The sequence below is a fragment of the Haliotis rubra genome, unplaced genomic scaffold (assembly GCF_003918875.1).
Source record: "Haliotis rubra isolate DU_JTF1 unplaced genomic scaffold, ASM391887v1 Scf646, whole genome shotgun sequence".
Lineage (NCBI taxonomy): Eukaryota > Metazoa > Mollusca > Gastropoda > Lepetellida > Haliotidae > Haliotis > Haliotis rubra.
The window spans coordinates 44,989-62,688 of record NW_025767353.1 but is presented as its reverse complement, the minus strand read 5'-3'; the positions used below and the strand labels follow the sequence as shown (position 1 = coordinate 62,688).

The 17,700-nt window shown below is 38.3% G+C and overlaps 1 protein-coding gene across 1 annotated transcript; it reads left to right on the top strand.

Moving 5' to 3' along the window:
- Nucleotides 1-14,283: 14,283 nt before the first annotated feature.
- LOC124256981 (glucans biosynthesis glucosyltransferase H-like) lies at nucleotides 14,284-17,015 on the top strand. Its single transcript, XM_046690947.1, has one exon. The coding sequence runs from the start codon at nucleotides 14,337-14,339 to the stop codon at nucleotides 16,389-16,391; it is 2,055 nt and encodes a 684-aa protein (XP_046546903.1). The 5' UTR covers nucleotides 14,284-14,336; the 3' UTR covers nucleotides 16,392-17,015.
- Nucleotides 17,016-17,700: the final 685 nt, after the last annotated feature.

The following is a 17,700-nucleotide window of genomic DNA, read 5'->3' as shown; positions in this document are numbered from 1 at the left end:
GAGTGTCTAGGTTTTACAGTGATGTGATGATATTTGTGCCAGGGCGGTGGTATTTACAGTCATACATATACCATCTGGTATGACAATGGTATGTTAACCAGAGTCTTTACTTCAACAACAGTATAAGTACAACGTAGCGGTATGACATGTGTCTAGACATTTAAACATAGATTACCCTTATGCTCATTCATCTTTTCTCGAAGTTCGCCACAGGGGCGATGACAGTTGGTAATAAGTAGTTTCGAAGTAAACGTCATTTTATGCGTTACAGTTGATAAATGAGTTTCTTCTACATATTATAGTTCTGGCAAGAATCACGCCACTACAATAATCATTGGTTGGTATTTATTCAAAATACCCTTTCCATATTCGTAAGAAATCTTTGCCGAAAGCAGGTTCTGGACACGACATGCATGCACGGTTTATGACATGTTTGGCAAGTCACATGATGCTCTCGAAATGATGCCGTGACTATATTGTAGTGTCACTGCTATAAACTGTATATCCCCTAATTAACATCGAAAAGATGGACCAATTCTCTTACATCAAAGGGAACAATTAAAAATGAGAGGTCTTACCACAAAAGAGTCGGTGTATTACTATGTGTCACTTAAAACATGTCTGTTGGTTTGTTTGTTTGTTTGTTCAACACAATAACGACGCGCAATCAGTCAGATCACCGGACCATATCACCAAGTCTCTCTGGTGACTTGTAACAATAGATTATTTTACTGAAGACCTGACCGTGAAGATTAGATCATCAGCAATCTGCGCTCTTCGTAAAGAGTCATTTCACTGGATCGGGAGTCAGGCTCACGGACATGACTGACTGACTGAGTTTGGTTTTACGCCGCTTTTAGCAATATTCCAGCAACATCACGGAGGGGAACACCAGAAATGGGCTTCGCACATTGTACCCTTGTCGGGAATCGAACCCGGGAAGAGCGAACACTTTAACCACTAGGCTACCCCACCGCCCCCTCGATAACATGAATGATCCCTGCCATCGTGTACAAAATGCGTTGATCGATGTTCATGATGTCAATCACTGGATTACATGGTCTCGATTATTTACTGACCGACGTCATATAACAGGAATAGTGTTACCTGTAAACAAACAAACAAACAAACAAAAGAATAAACAAACTTACGATTTAACCTAACGCGGTATCCAGATGGGAACATTAAGAGTCCACAAATATTCATTAGAATGTTTGGAGCGAGTTTCAGTCCCTCAAGACAATATCTGTCACAAATAACGTCGTTAAAGTAGTTTGAGGAATCCATTCAACATGTGTTTTAAGAATTTCACTTACATAAACACACATGTCAACTGCTGATGACGGACGCCTGTTACGTACTTAACCGAACTTTTTTATCACTTTCTTCAGGGAAAAGTTCACAATATTTAAGGCAACTTAAATACAATCTCTTCTATGAAATCATCACTGAAAAAATGAAGGCTTTTTTAAGAAAACACCAAAACATATCATCAATTGTAAAACGTATTGTACATTGAAAGAAAATAAACAGAAATTTGCTGTCCTTTTTATGTTAGAAATTTGAAACAGGAAAAAAAGGTATAAAACCGATGAGAAGGACCCTGCAATTTAGAAGCTCACGTACGAGTACATAACATGCTTGAGGAAGCACACACAGGCGTTGAAGTGGCCGGCCCAAGGAAAACATCTCTTTAGTACACATGCAAGGATGTCTGAAAAGGCACAAAGTTTTTTTTAAACTTTAAAAGTGGATTTTAACATCTTCCTGATAAGTGCGATGGCCTTCAGTGCGTGAGGACTGTAACAAAGGGGAATTGTTTAGGTGAAAGGTTTACTGTTCCAAACAGTTATATGACTAGAATTGTAGATGAGGGATTAATTATTAGATACATTTGTCTTATAGTTCTTGTTTTTAATCGTAGCTTTATACGTTAATTACCTTACAATCACTGAAATTCTTGCTTATCCAATAATCGTTTTTGTTTGTTTGTTTGTTGTTGTTTGACGGCCAGTAAATAATCCAGTCTGGACCAGATAATCCATTGATCAACAACATGAACAACCATCTTTTGGCTACTGTATATACGATATGTACTATGAAGAACATGAACATCCCTATGTTGTACTGCGAAGAAGTTTGTTAGGTTTAATGGGTGGCACAGACATTTTCTAAACAGTTAATGACAGAACCACGACGTTCTTGGATTACTAAGATCCGTATTGTCGAGGTTCAGAAGTCTGGTACAGTATGTAGGACGAAGACAGCAACGGCACGATTTCAAAGAGATAACACATCATTATCATAATCAGAAATCTGTCCAGTTTACTATTTTACATCTAAAAATGTGTTCATGAATCACTTCCAAATAGGCATGATGCCGTGTGTTCGTGAAAAGGTGAGCAACATTCTGCCCCACCACTTGCATTCGTTACAAACACACGAAAAGGCAAGACAATCATCTTCCAGTTCAGTAATACTATAATCGCTGCCTTTTTCTGTTATTTAGGATACATGTTTCAATTATGTTCAATGTGTTGTTTCAAGTAGAATCGTAATATCGAGTGAATGGCGACGGGGGTAGTCTAGTGGTTAATGCATTCCCTCGTTCGGGTTTGGATGGCTGAGTATGGTTTTACGCCGTTTTTAAGCAATATTCCAGCAATATCACGGCGGGGACACCAAAAATGGGCTTCACAAGTTGTACCCATGTGGGGAATCGAACCCGGGCCTTCGGCGTGACGAGCGAACGCTTTAACCACTAGGCTACCCCACCGCCCCCGTTCGGGTTTGGTTCCCCGCATGAGTCAATGTGTAAAACCAATATCCGGCGTCCCCCGTCGTCACATTGCAGATGCTTTGCTAAAAGCGAATTGAAACCACTCTCACTCACTAACTCCAGATGGGTCTCGTAGATGGTCACTCATAAATAAAACACATGTATGATGAAAAGTTGAAGTGTTATGTAATCAATAAGCATATAGCTAGGTAGTTAAAACGATGCTCATTTTGAACATTGTTTGGCAACCATTCATAACATGTTATCATAGATATATACATTGTTCTAGAATTATACCCCTCATGTTTTTGTTCATAATACAATTGCAATGCAAAAGAATACTCAATCTTGACTATTCTATAGCTGTGAAAGTAATATGAATGGCTCACTGAAAACCACTGATGACACTAGGTGTTTGCGTTAAAGGGTAAGCACAATACATTACTACAGGTTTACTTTATGTGACAATTATACATGTCATCTTGAGCTCGACATTACGTCTTATTTAATAATATAAAGTAGTGTGTTTCGTGTTATGCTAGATACTTGCCCTACGTGTAAAGTAAAACGGTATCATGTTGGCTTTCACATTTGAAGACTGTGTGTTAATCAAATCAATACATATATTAACTGTGTGATAGTGAATAGATAATGGTACGTAAGACAATTGGACTGTGTGACAACGAATAAGTATCATAGTGCTTTCGAGATTTGATGTTTGTGATAATCAGTACATATCATGGTAATTAAGAGACTGAAACTGTGTGGTCATGAATACATATTGTGGTACTTTACACAATTGAACTTTGTGATAATCAGAGCATAGTGTGATACTTTACACAATTGAACTTTGTGATAATCTGAACATAGTGTGGTACTTTACACAATTAAACTTTGTGATAATCACACATATTGTGGTACTTGACACAATTAAACTTTGTGATAATCAGAGCATAGTGTGATACTTGACACAATTAAACTTTGTGATAATCAGAGCATAGTGTGATACTTGACACAATTAAACTTTGTGATAATCGTACATATTGTGGTACTTTACGAAATTAAACTTTGTGATAATCACACATAGTGTGGTACTTTACACTATTAAACTTTGTGATAATCACATATATTGTGGTACTTTACACTATTAAACTTTGTGATAATCAATATATATAGTAATACTTTACACAATTAAACTGTGTGATAATCACACATATTGTGGTACTTTACACTATTAAACTTTGTGATAATCAATATATATAGTAATACTTTACACAATTAAACTGTGTGATGATCAGTACATAGTGTGGTAATTTACACAATTAAACTTTGTGATAATCAATAGATATAGTAATACTTTACACAATTAAACTGTGTGATGATCTGAACATAGTGTGGTACTTTACACAATTAAACTGTGTGACAATCACACATATTGTGGTACTTTACACAATTAAACTGTGTGAAAATCACACATATTGTGGTACTTTACACAATTAAACTGTGTGACAATCACACATATTGTGGTACTTTACACAATTAAACTGTGTGACAATCACACATATTGTGGTACTTTACACTATTAAACTTTGTGACAATCACACATATTGTGGTACTTTACACAATTAAACTTTGTGATAATCAATATATATAGTATGGTACTTTACACAATTAAACTGTGTGACAATCACACATATTGTGGTACTTTACACAATTAAACTTTGTGATAATCAATATATATAGTAATACTTTACACAATTAAACTGTGTGATGATCAGTACATAGTATGGTACTTTACACAATTAAACTTTGTGATAATCACACATATTGTGGTACTTTACACAATTAAACTTTGTGATAATCAATATATATAGTAATACTTTACACAATTGAACTGTATGATAATCAGAACATAGTGTGGCACTTCACACCATTAAACTGTGTGATAATCATTACATATTGTGGTACTTTACACTATTAAACTGTGTGATAATCATTACATAGTGTGGTACTTCACTCCATTAAACCGTGTGATAATCATTACATATTCTGGTACTTTAGACTATTAAACTGTGTGATAATCATTACATAGTGTGGTACTTCACACCATTAAACTGTGTAATAATCATTACATATTGTGGTACTTTAGACTATTAAACTGTGTGATAAGCAGTACATATTGTCGTACTTCACACTATTAAACTGTAATAATCAGTACATATTGTAGTACTTTACAATATTAAACTGTGATAATCAGTACATATTGTCGTACTTTACACTATTAAACTGTGATAATTAGTACATATTATGGTCCTTAGACATTTGAACTGTGGGATAATGAATAGTGTCATGGAACTTGAGATGTTTGAGCTGTACGATAATCAATACATATCACTGTATCTTGACTTTTTAAAGTTAAAACAGCATATATTTAGTTGCAGTATTTAAGGGTTAAGGTGTAGAAATAGTTACATGGGCTTCTGCAAATATGATGGATAAAACATTATGGTGTCTCTTAATCATAAAACTGTTGCTTTTTCATCATTTAACAAGTGTGTACTTAATGTAACTCATCAACACCATAGTATTACAAGTGCCAATTATTCGCCCTGACAGATTCAACTGGGCGTAAATGGGAAAACGGGAATATTTATTAACTAAATGGCTGAAAATGATGACACCAGGTGTTCGCACCAAGTATGTGCTCGCCTTCAGCATCCGTCGCCCACACGTCACTTACACACTCACACACTCGAAACACCTTAACACAGTTTGGATATATTTTTTATCACTATAAACACGTCGAGAAGTGGTTTGTTAACATACCTTAAACGTTTACCACATCCGACTCTATTTAAATACCACAAGAGTTAACATATCAGTTTGACGCGAAATTTTATTGAGGTGGATAAATATCTATGTTATTTTGTACATTCACTCTCTTTCGTCTACTTTCACCGATTTTAGTTGATGCACATTCTCCAGCAATATGAAAAACTCTCTGCAGTTCAAATCTAGTGACTCCCCAGACCTAGGAAATTAAATCTAAAGAATTTTAAAAGAGTTAATCCACTTGAACTTATACACATGCTGACAATTTAAGGAGTTTTAACTCAATTGAAGTTCTTGGTTTTTCCATGTTAACTATTTCAGAAGTTTTAATTCAATTGATTTTGTGCAATTCGTAGCAAGTTTAGGGGTCTTAACTCAATTTGAAGTTGCAGACAGCCCACACCTACTAAAAAATAACACATTAAAAGAATGAGAGACATTTAACTTCCAGGCATCTGTGATGTTTATTCTGTGACACCGCAGTGCCGAGCTTCCGAGCCCATGGCCGCCATTAAATAAACACCCCCACATCTGCACACATTTGTTCGCATCTAGGCTAATGAAAACATACAATGAATGGGGGCTAGATTAAACGCTCATTAGCACATATATACGTTTGTAGTTTCTATACAGCGAAGGGCTTCACCATTTGTCTTTGTGGTCGGCTAACATCATAGTACGTCATCAACGCCTTTCTACGCCACTCCAAAACTCATTGAATGAGTCAATGTGGTGCTCTTGCATGTTGTCAGAACGTTATTAATACTCATTAGATCTAACAATTTTCTTTTAAAGAGTTGATTCTACTTATCATATGTATTTGTTGTTATTGTGCTTTATATGTTCCGCCTATATGACGTCACGCTGAATAACGTAAGAACATGGGCACTGATCAGTCCCGACCTTCGGCTTCACAGCTATTTTTCTCATAGTATCAAATGTATTTTTTTGTTTCTGGGGAAAGTCAAGACATGGTATTCTTTTGGACTGACGATTTAGATTAAACAGACGAATTGTCTCTATATATTGCCACACACTATCTTACGCCTGAGTGAATGAGTTTAGTTTTACGCCGCTTTTAGCATTATTTTAGCAATATCCCGACGGGGAACACATGACATGGGCTTCATACATTGTACCCAAACATTGTGGGGGAATCGGCGCACTGTACGTGTGGGTACAATTTTTAAGTTCACATTGAAAAGGACCAAAATTACTTCTGAAATCAACCATTTTGACAACAACATTCTGAAGATCCATTCTCATGCGTACTTTGGGCACAAGGGAAACAGGGTGATTAGTTATAGTGTGCAACTTTCAGATAGAGTCAGTATATATTTACTGATCGATGCTCATGTTGTTGACGGGGTGGTGGGGTAACCTAATGGATAAAGCGTTCGCTCGTCACTCCGAAGGCCCGGGTTCGAATCCCAACATGGGTACAATGTGTGAAGCCCATTTCTGGTGTCTCCCGCCGTGATATTGCTGGAATATTGCTAAAAGCGGCGTAAAACCAAACTCAATCAGTCAGTCATGGTGTTTACCACTGGATCTGGTCCAGATTCGATTATTATTATTATTATTATTATTATTATTATTATTATTATTATTTTATTATTATTATTATTATTATACTAGTAGCTGGAATACTGCGGCGTTAAGCAACAAACAAACAAAGAATAAAAACATTTTACTGACGGATACTGTCACCACATCACGGTTTCCTATGTACTTACAGTGAGATAGATTGCATAATTTCCCATAGTTCCGTTTGGTACAAGTGGCGCTTGATGAATGACACTTTTTAATGAACAATGGAGTGCAAAAGTTTTGACCATGTTTTGGAACTTGATTATACCTTAATACGTAAGTATGTCAGCTATATATGACGGCAGTATGTAATAATCGATTCTGGACCAGATAATCCAGTGATTAACATCGAGAGCCTCGATGACCTCGTTGGTGACCTTTTACGACAAGCGTGGGTTGCTGAAGACCAATTCTAACCCGGATCTTCACGGGTCTTTAATTCGAAAAGGAGCGGTTACACTCAAACAGCTTGACCCGTGAAGGTCCGGGTTAGAATATTGATCTTCAGTAACCCTTGCTTGTCGAAAGAGGCGACTAACGGGATCGGGTGGTCAGGCTCGCTGACATGTCATCGGTTCCCAATGGCGCAGATCGATGCTCATGCTGTTGATCACTGGATTGTCTGGTCCAGACTCGATTATTTACAGAGCGCGGCGTAAAACTAAACTCACTCACTCACCGAAACAGCTTACTTTCAGATATGTTGTATTCTGACGATGAAGATACATGGCGTTTATAGTAATCGCCTAGCTATTTGGATTTTGAATGATTATCTAGTCAGTCTATATGGTTCACTGTAAATCGTGATCGTCGATGCGCCACAAAGTAATGATGCAGTATCTACATTTTCATTGATAACTTGTATGACGATGCAACTGCGGTCGCAGCGCAATAGTCTTCACCGATCGCGATGGATTTGATGGATGCATCCATCTTAGGTTACTAAGCCCTCCATGTAGCTGTCTGTCATTACAGATTAGTGTCAGACACGGTCAAAGTGTTTGTATAGCGACTGATGTTAGTAGAACTAGAATATTAACCGCTGTTTGCCATTGATTCCCAACGTTTACGCCTACAGTTCTCTGGCGTAGACATTTCGAATTTAAAGCCAGCTGCCATTTGTTGGATTTGTTTTCACTGTTAAGTGATTTTTCTTGCAATGATTTCTTATAACTGTGAAAAAGGGTTTGTCACATTTTAACGAATTTCAAAAAGATTAGTTTGATATTTTGAACATCAGTTGTTAGAGTGGCCTACACAGGAAATGGTACAGGGATTTAATTACGATGTCCGTGACTTCGTGACGTAATCCCCTTTGTGTGCACGTGAAGTCTGGGGAAGGGGGACCGAGGAACCTCATGGGTGGGAAGCTTTCGCGTTCGGATGCAGGTGATAGGAGTCTGGGACGCTGGTGCACACTGTGGTATGCAAATTCCTCCTCTGTCATTAAACAGCCGTGCACTACTTAAAATAACGGCACTTACAACAAATGTCAAGTTTAGAATTGAAATGGAAATACCACGCGGAGTTAGTTTGCAAGCCCGTGTGATACAATGGCGACAGGCCCATCAGTAAACACTACTTCAGGTGAAAGCAAGTAGGGTTATGGTAGGAATGGGAGAAGCATTTTCAGGTTCGACATTATGTCAATTGGGGACCAGGGAAGTTTAGAGTAGATTAGAACGAACAAAACTGCCGGTTACAGGTGTAAATTGTGTTTATACGCGTTAACGGTTGCAGGTAGCTGACGAAGAAGTTACGGACCGTTTTGCTTTGATGTCATACGGTAGGCAAAGCTGTTTGCGTATACCTGTTAGATATGTTTCATATATAGTGAAAAGTTGTAAAGAACAGTGAAAAACAGTAAACGGAGTCTGTTGGTTATGTACACAATGTAGAACTGGGATGGGATGGGGAGGCTTTGAGTTGCCTGTGCATGTGTATTTGACGGATTCCACAAGTGGACAGGGTACGTAGCTCACCTTTTCAAGAACAGCTTGTGTCATCACTATTTGATAGTTACTAGTAATTGAGATTTAAATTCATAAACACATGAAATGTTCAGCCGACCTTTGGAAATAACTTTTTTTAGGAATATTAAAGGGTACTGCCGCCTATACTGATTATGAATAAGGAAATTAAGGAGGCTTGGATGCTTATCTGTTGCTTGAGAATATATAATCAGCAATTTCGCTCTGAATGATTATAACGTTTCTGCGTATATTGTTTCGAACGAATAATTTTCCGAATGTTCTGTGTATTTACCTGACTGCCGTAAAACAAAATGCTGTTTATTTCAGAATGTATTAAATATACATTTGATTTAAAAGGGTTAGATATGACATCAACCCCTTTAGTCCTGAAATGCTAGAAAATGATAGAAATGTGTGTGTATTTTAACAGTAAACATGTTCGATGAAGACGTCAGTGCATTTGAATTCATCTCGATTTTTATTTATTAGATAATTTAAAATAATTAGGGGATGTGGAAGGGCTTTAAACTGACTTTTCACTAAAACCCTAGTGGAGCATTGACGAAAATGGATGAATTGGATCTCTATAGCTGTCTTAGCATCCACTTTTTTCATTTGGTATCTTCTCCGCACACACACTACAGAGTACGTGATCATTATTATCATAGATTTAAAATTGCACACAACCCCAGAATATAAAACATTTCCATAATCGTAATCACATCTCTGATATGTCTGATGCATCTCCATTGTACGATTCCGACTGTTACAAGAGTTTAGTATATGATTCAATAATTAAGGAAAGTGTTGAAATGACCAATGGTTTTTTTCTTTCAGGAACTTGTAATGATAAAACAGCAAAGATCAAGAAGTTAAGCGTTACACCTAAAATATCCACATTAAAGGATATTTTAAGCTTAATTATAATCATAGTTACAGTTGTTAAATATTTTTACAAATATTTTATTAAACCTGGACGGCCATGGGTATTTGTCAAATATTTGTAAATTACACGACGTATTGTGAGGGGGGTTAGTGATACTGGTAGGGTAGAACATCCTCATCCTTTCCGCAAAGACCTGTGCTATCTGGTGTTTTGAGTTATCCATTCACATACTTTTACCGCTAGTCTGTCTATTGCGCAGTATGGAGTCGGTTTCAGTCGCTCATTTCGGGGTTGTTGCTTTTTGTGTGTGTTTTTTTTTTTGTGTGTGATTTCCATGGTCTCTTATTTGAGTGTACATCACATATCAATATCTGTCTATCTTATTTGTCATTACAATTATAAAGAAACCAATATGAGAAACTGTATAAGAGCATAATATTACTTTCGTTATTGTTTTATCATATCACAATGGGCTATTTTCATATTACCATACACCCGAATGTTTTCAACATTTGTATCTGTTAATACTGTAAATATAATAATGATAATAATAATAATGAGGGTAGAAGGTTATATGACTTATCCCACCGGGTACCCATTTTCTGCTGGGTGAGGCAATTTTGAACAAACTCACTTGCCTAAGGTAAGACCACATGCATCACATGTGTTTCATATCATATTAAAGCCACAAAACCTTTAACTTTTTAAAAACGACATTACATTTTAACTGTATTAAAAGCATGTGGTATGTAACTTGTCCCGATCAAACTGTTATGATATCTATACAGTCATGAAACGAATGCCTTGGAAAAGACCGCATATAATTTGATTCATGGCCGCAATTATGCCAAGGATTCCCTATTGAGAGGAGACGCTTCGTTATACGGTATACATACCACAAACTGTCTAGTATCTATCTATAACACGCAGAACGCCTTGTCCTCATTGTTTTCTGTGAGACAAGCCAAATGACGTCACAGAAGGACAGGCGGGGAACAAGGAAACTGAAGAGGAACTACCCCCCTATGAGTAATGCTGTACAGTTTCATATTGTTGCATCCCCGAATCCGGGAACGGTGACTTAACGTTCACTCTCTCTTTGCGAGTATATAGGTGACGAATCACTTATGCGCCGTTGGTGAAGTTGAGGTGGAAATGACATCGTAATTCATGAGTGAGTGAGGAAGTTAGAATTTAACGTCACCTCGGCTCATAATTAATGACACATTTATAAATCACCCATACGTTTAAGGAATGAAGTTTAAGTCAAACTGCCGCTCCATCGTAAGGAATTTGATTCAACCAGAAAATTTGCGCTCCCGTACAAAAGGAATCCATTTGACTAATTCATGGATATACACGTGTGTGGTGATTTTGAGACAGTTCTTATACGATCTAATTAAATGTGTCATTTCTTGATTAATTATTCTGAAATAAGTACGAATTATTAGCATCTGTGTCACGTTTTTGAAAATTGTCGTGCGTTTATCATTTACCAGCGGACGGTGGGGTAGCCTAGTGGTTAAAGCGTTCGTTCGTCACGCCGAAGACCCGGGTTCGATTCCCTACATGGCTACAATGAGTGAAGGCTATTTCTGATGTTCCCCGCCGAGACTAAACTAACTTATTATGTAGCATCCTTTATCACAAAAGCCTGGATGTGTCTGATTCTCACGGCCAAATCAAACTGCCGTGCTTGCACTTTTAAACCTGAATGAAATGCTTGCATTCCGAGTTTTAACAAAAGACTGCACACTCCTGTTCACAGGCATTAAAATTCAAGTCCATCATTTGATGAACCGGATTAGCAAAACAAGACACCGTCAAAACGATATCTGAAAAAGGAGGGCTGGTAACTGTCATAAAACTTCCATTTCCCAACAAATGGTTGACATTCTTGAATAAATGGGTGTTGTCCCGACTGGGTATGTTCATGTCAATAGTTCAAAGACTGCCCAACCTAAATCACCCTCTGTCCACGCCCGTATGAAAACTCGTCACATTATTATGCATATTCATTGTAACGCTTGCCGCAACTATTTGTAGGACAGTGTAAGGAGTATCTGGGCCAGGCGGTCACGCTTTGACGTCTTCGTGGAATCTATTTTGAGAGTTGGGTACAGATAGTCGAAAAATGAAAATAACATCGCTAAGAGCCATTCACTCGTATCCGTTTCGTAAAGATGTAATCTTGGAATGAAATGTGAAACAAGTTTTACAGATGACTACCTTAAAGCGGTTAAAGAATTAGATAGATAATAAACGCGGAGAAATATTGCTACTCGGGATGCATCCGGGGTCCGAATGAAAATGTCCACGCCCGTCGGTCACGCAGTTCCGGCGCGTTGACAACATTGCAAACACGTCCTAAATCCAGCTCTCCTTTCGGACAGTCTCGTTGCTATTTTTGTCCCACGTTCGAAAAATACCATGGCCAAATCGTGACACATACCTGTGCTGAATTTATTGCTATCCGTCACCTCCAAAACCCAAACCGACGACAAAACAGATTAACGAAAGGCGTAGGTTGTTTGAGACATGTATGAACACCTGCCTAACTTTCATGGTCATAAATTTGAATACACTTACATTTATTACTCTTTAAAACTCAAAGCATTTTAACGCTGCTAGTAAAGTGATAAAAATATCCACTTATACAAACTTGAAAGTTGCTACGTTTAATTCAAAGCCTCGAAAGCTTGTACACCGTTAGCTACAATATTCAAGACAGTTCGTTTGTATGTCATGTAGAATCTTATACTAGTGAGTGAATATGGTTTTACGCCGCTTTTAGCAATATTCCAGCAATATCACGGCGTCGGACACCAGAAATGAGCTTCGCTTCACACATTGGACCCATGTGAGGAATCGAACCTGAGCCTTCGGTGTGACGAGCGAACGCTTTAACCACTATGCTACCCCACCACCTCAATCCCTGTCGGAAATGAGGTCTAATGGACAAACAATTTATTATGAATAAATACATAGTTTTCGATGTTCGAAATAGCTTAAAATTTGTATCGTTCCCCGAAGCAAATACGATGGAGTGTGAACGTATCTGTTTTCCATAATGGAGTCACATGGTGACAGACGCTGATATATTTTTTAAATCTTTAAATTCCTACCCGCACGTAGTTTTAGATACGGATTAAGTGCTACAATAATAATTAAGAAGTTGACATAACCAGATAATAAAACCAAGTGTCATGCATATGTACCAATGCGTGGAGGTAGTGCATCAGCGGACTGGCCTTTCACAAGGCTACCGTTGACGGAAAGCCATTCTTTACCCCATACAAACACAACTACGGACTCCCATAATAAAAGGAGCAATTACATAAATTTTGGGCGGAGGTAAAGAGAATATTTGATTTTCTAATGGACTCGCTAATGACTTTATATTTGCTTTAAGTGTAGTTATGTTTGGTGTGATTATGCAAATATAGGCATTTTAAAATTATTTCTAAAGTTTAAAAGAATTTTATTGTAAATTGGGACAACCTTAGTGGTAGATTATTAATAATGCTGCTTACTATATTGAACCTGTTGAATAGACTGTTGAAATAGTTACGCATTCTCTATGACACTGTTCTAGAAATCATTACCAGGAAACTGTTGTTTCTCTCACGTTTAAATACGTACTTTTCACGCTTGAGAGACTTTCACTTGCGAATTTTATTTCGCTTAATGTCCACCAATCCTAAACTTCGTAAAAATGACACAACATATTAACCACAAACGTGTTCGTCCTTTTCACACATGCTATTGTGTTGGCGTAATATGTATATGGTTTATCGTGCATGCTCTCAATAAATGTTCACTTCTTTGTTTACAGACAACGGGATTTCGAACACAGACTGAAGGACTGACTACTCGGACTGTGAGAATGTGTAAGCATGAGGTGATTAACAACGAGCCACGCACAGAAGGGAGGAGCTCTGGCTGACGCTTACAACAATGCGGGCCTACGTAAACAGGGACAGGAGACACCCATTGGCTGGGGCGACTCGGTCTTCACAGTGGGCGTGCCCTGACTCAATGAATCTAACTAATAATTTCGAAAACTTACACCACGACTACAAATAACGTTATACCAGTTAGCGGTCAATCCCTTTGCCGGACCTATAAAAGGAAAACTGGCTAATTTTATGCCTCATTTAAACTCAAAATATAAAGGAGAGAGGACGCCAATGTTTGTCAGATAATCGAACACTCTCCTGAAACCACGATGGACTTGTGATATTTCGGATATTTGTGTTCTTTAAGGAGATAAAGAATGAATAGGACTAAACGTGTTTTCCTCTATTTCACCTTCTGGGTGATATTGGCCCTTGGTGCTGTGTTGTTGAACATATTCAACATAGACTGGTCAAAGACAAACATATTCCAAGGAATAATCCTCACCGTGGTGCTAGGCGTACTACAAGGTTCCGTGCTGGAGTTCCCCGTTATGACAGTGGCCACACTGCTTGTTGGAGGGGATAGACGAGAGAATCACAGGGTTTCGGGAGACCAGTTCACCATCGTCCTCAACTACAACCTCCTCGCCGTCAGCAAAGACGACATCGACGAGTGCCTTCAAACTATGTACGACGCCTACATGGGAAACCTGTCTGAGAATGTATGTGCTGTGTTAGTGAGCGCTACCAATTCAGAGGAACTTAAGGCTTATGAGCTGGAGGTGAGAGATAACTTCAGAGCAATGGTGTATGATGAACTCTTCAGAGAAGGGTTGAATTATGCCAGTGGGGATAGAGACCTTGTAGACTCTCTTCGGTTAAAGCATATCTGGTCGAAATTTGACGATATGGATCGAAATATTTTCGTACGGACTTATTTAGATGAAATATGTGATCGTTTTGCTCGTGATTTCATGGTTGTTCACAGAGTGAGTAGGGTCCTGAGGAAATGTGGACAGTACCAAGACTTAATGCTTCTATCTCATGGCGATGATGAGGCATATGCATATACAGATAAAGACTACTATGGAAGGCAGGCCAGGCCATTTGGGCAGCCTTTGTTTCACGACTCTGAAGACGTGGAGAATATTTTCGGACGTCAGTTTGACTATACCTTGGTCCTTGACGGCGATACGGGTGTTGTAGGAGGATCAGTGTTTCAGTTGCTGGAGATAGCTGCTGCCAACCCCGACAGGGGAATAATACAACCAGCTATAAAACTTCATTGTACAAACACAGACACTATCTTCATGCATTTGGAAAGAATGAGACAGGCTATATATGAACCCATGACAAACGCTATTACCGCTCTACTGGGACAGTCATCCTATTTCGGTAAAGCTTTGATCAGGAACTCTGTTTATATTGAAAACGTCATCGGAACCAGAGATAATCTCATAGAGCGGGTTCCTGTTGATGTTCTCAGCCACGACACCTTTGAGGCTGCCCTTCTCAAACCTCTGTACGCCGGGTCCGTTTACCTGCTGGAGGCGCCATCCTACAACTACGTTGCATGGAACATTCGGGAAAGACGATGGAACAGAGGCGAGGTTCTCTTGTCCATGTACTTTTGGAAAAACGCTATCGGGAAACCAATGCGATGGATCCAGAGCAAATTACAAGGAGAGAAGTTCAACGCCACCAAACTGAGAACTGAATCTAAACTGGACTTTGTAACGTCGTACATTGCTCACTCCGCCCTGCGTCAGATGTTCATGAAGCCACTGTTGCTGGCGTACATCATCGTTCACTACCAGACACATCTCCGTTACAGGTACGCCTCAATCATCATCGTCATGTTCCTCGTCCTCGTCTTCCCAAAGTTTGCCACCTGCACCCGGGAAAACTACAAGTTTGTGTTTCTCGAGACCGTCGCCTCCATTCTCCAGTTCACACCGGAAGCCATGGTGGGATGCGTTCGCATCGTGCGGGCCATTCAGGCCAATATTAGTGCATCAGTTAAATGGGTTCCCCAGAGAGCCGTGGAAGAAGAATTCAAAAACTCAAACCCATTTATTTCAAGTTTCAAACATTTATGGGGCTATTCTGTATTTGCAGTGGTGTGTGCCGTGCTTGTTGGCTTTTTCGCAAGCGAAGCATTACTGATTCTCGTAATGCTTGTGACTTTGTTCTTTTTACCTTTTTACACAGGGTTTACCTCACTTACACCAGACTTTAAATCATCCAAGAGTGTCATGGAAAAATATAAGGCCAATATGGAGACAGCGATCAGCACCATTGCACAACCCGATAAAAGGGCGGGCCCACAAAAATACGTATTTACAAACATTGCTACGACCCTCTCTACTCATCCGGACGCTAATACGCGGTACAAACCTTTCGCATTCCGTGGCCAATATAACGTTGTGTAAAGACTGAAATCCGTAACCAAACATTGGCCATTTGCAAATAGCATTAACATGGATTCTTTAGAATCCCTATCCATCGGTTCTACGTGTTCACTCTGCTCATAATCGGAACACTTCGGATTTTCGAGGGAACCAGATCGATTGAAGATGTTCCGATTGCTCATTGTTTCTCCACAGTCAGTATCATGCTCATTTCATGTCTTGAACGCTGTAAAATTGGACGCTGATCAAAGTGATATAATGCCATATGTTATAGCCTTGTCTCTAGTGCGTTTGCTATGTGGAATGTTGGACGTTACAACGCGTTCATATGGCCAGCTTTCTCTTCATTTACGCAATGTTCTGCGTTTTCGGTGCTTTGTCATAGAAAGTTGAATATTACAATATAAATTAGTTTTTAAAATTGACCATTGATAGATGGGTTCATATGTACATCTGTCCGTAACAACGAGAATATGTTCTTTAAGGACATGAAAAGAAAACAACGTATATCAAATAAGAAATGAATTGCCCGAAAATTAATATACGTGCTTTAGACCAAATAATGGGGAAGTCACTAATATATACCAAGACAATATGAAGCACTGAGAATTGCAATTCATATTAAAATTCACAGTAAAAATGACTTCGGGTCATTTCAACTTCTTCAGATTTCGTGTAGTATTTACAAATATTAAAGTTGTTGATGATTGTCTTAACTTTAGAATATTTATGTATTATAACTATCTTCCCCGAGGTAAAGTTGGTGCAATGTAATACATTGGTATTTTTGCTCCCACGAGCTTAGAATCAAAACTTCAAAACACGATAGACAAAGTTACAAATTTAGATTTCACTGTTGCAATAAACCCAGTTTTATGTGTAACTCCCCTGTAAATATGTGATTTATTTATTTTTGAATGTTTTATACGTAAGATATTTTTATATTAAACTCATTCAATAGATATGTGTGTTGTGTAGTTTTATTTGACCGGGTTATGGTATGAGCACGTGATTTAGAGTTTCACGTAATGTAGTGCGAAGCATAATTGCAAATGTACATATACTGAACTGGACTTTGACCCAGATAAATATTCTATAAAATGTGTTAAATCCGAGAATATTTAATATCAACTGCAAATTTGATAATTCTTGTGACCTTGACCTTATTCCAAATTGAGGTCAACTCAAATTTGAACTACCCTACTCTGTAAGTGTTAAGTCATCGATGTGACCTGGTATTCGCAATACATCGGTCACAGTGACGTAATATTGAGGATGTCTCAACACGGAATAGATACTCCGGCCTTCACCTTCATAAACTATTAGAGAC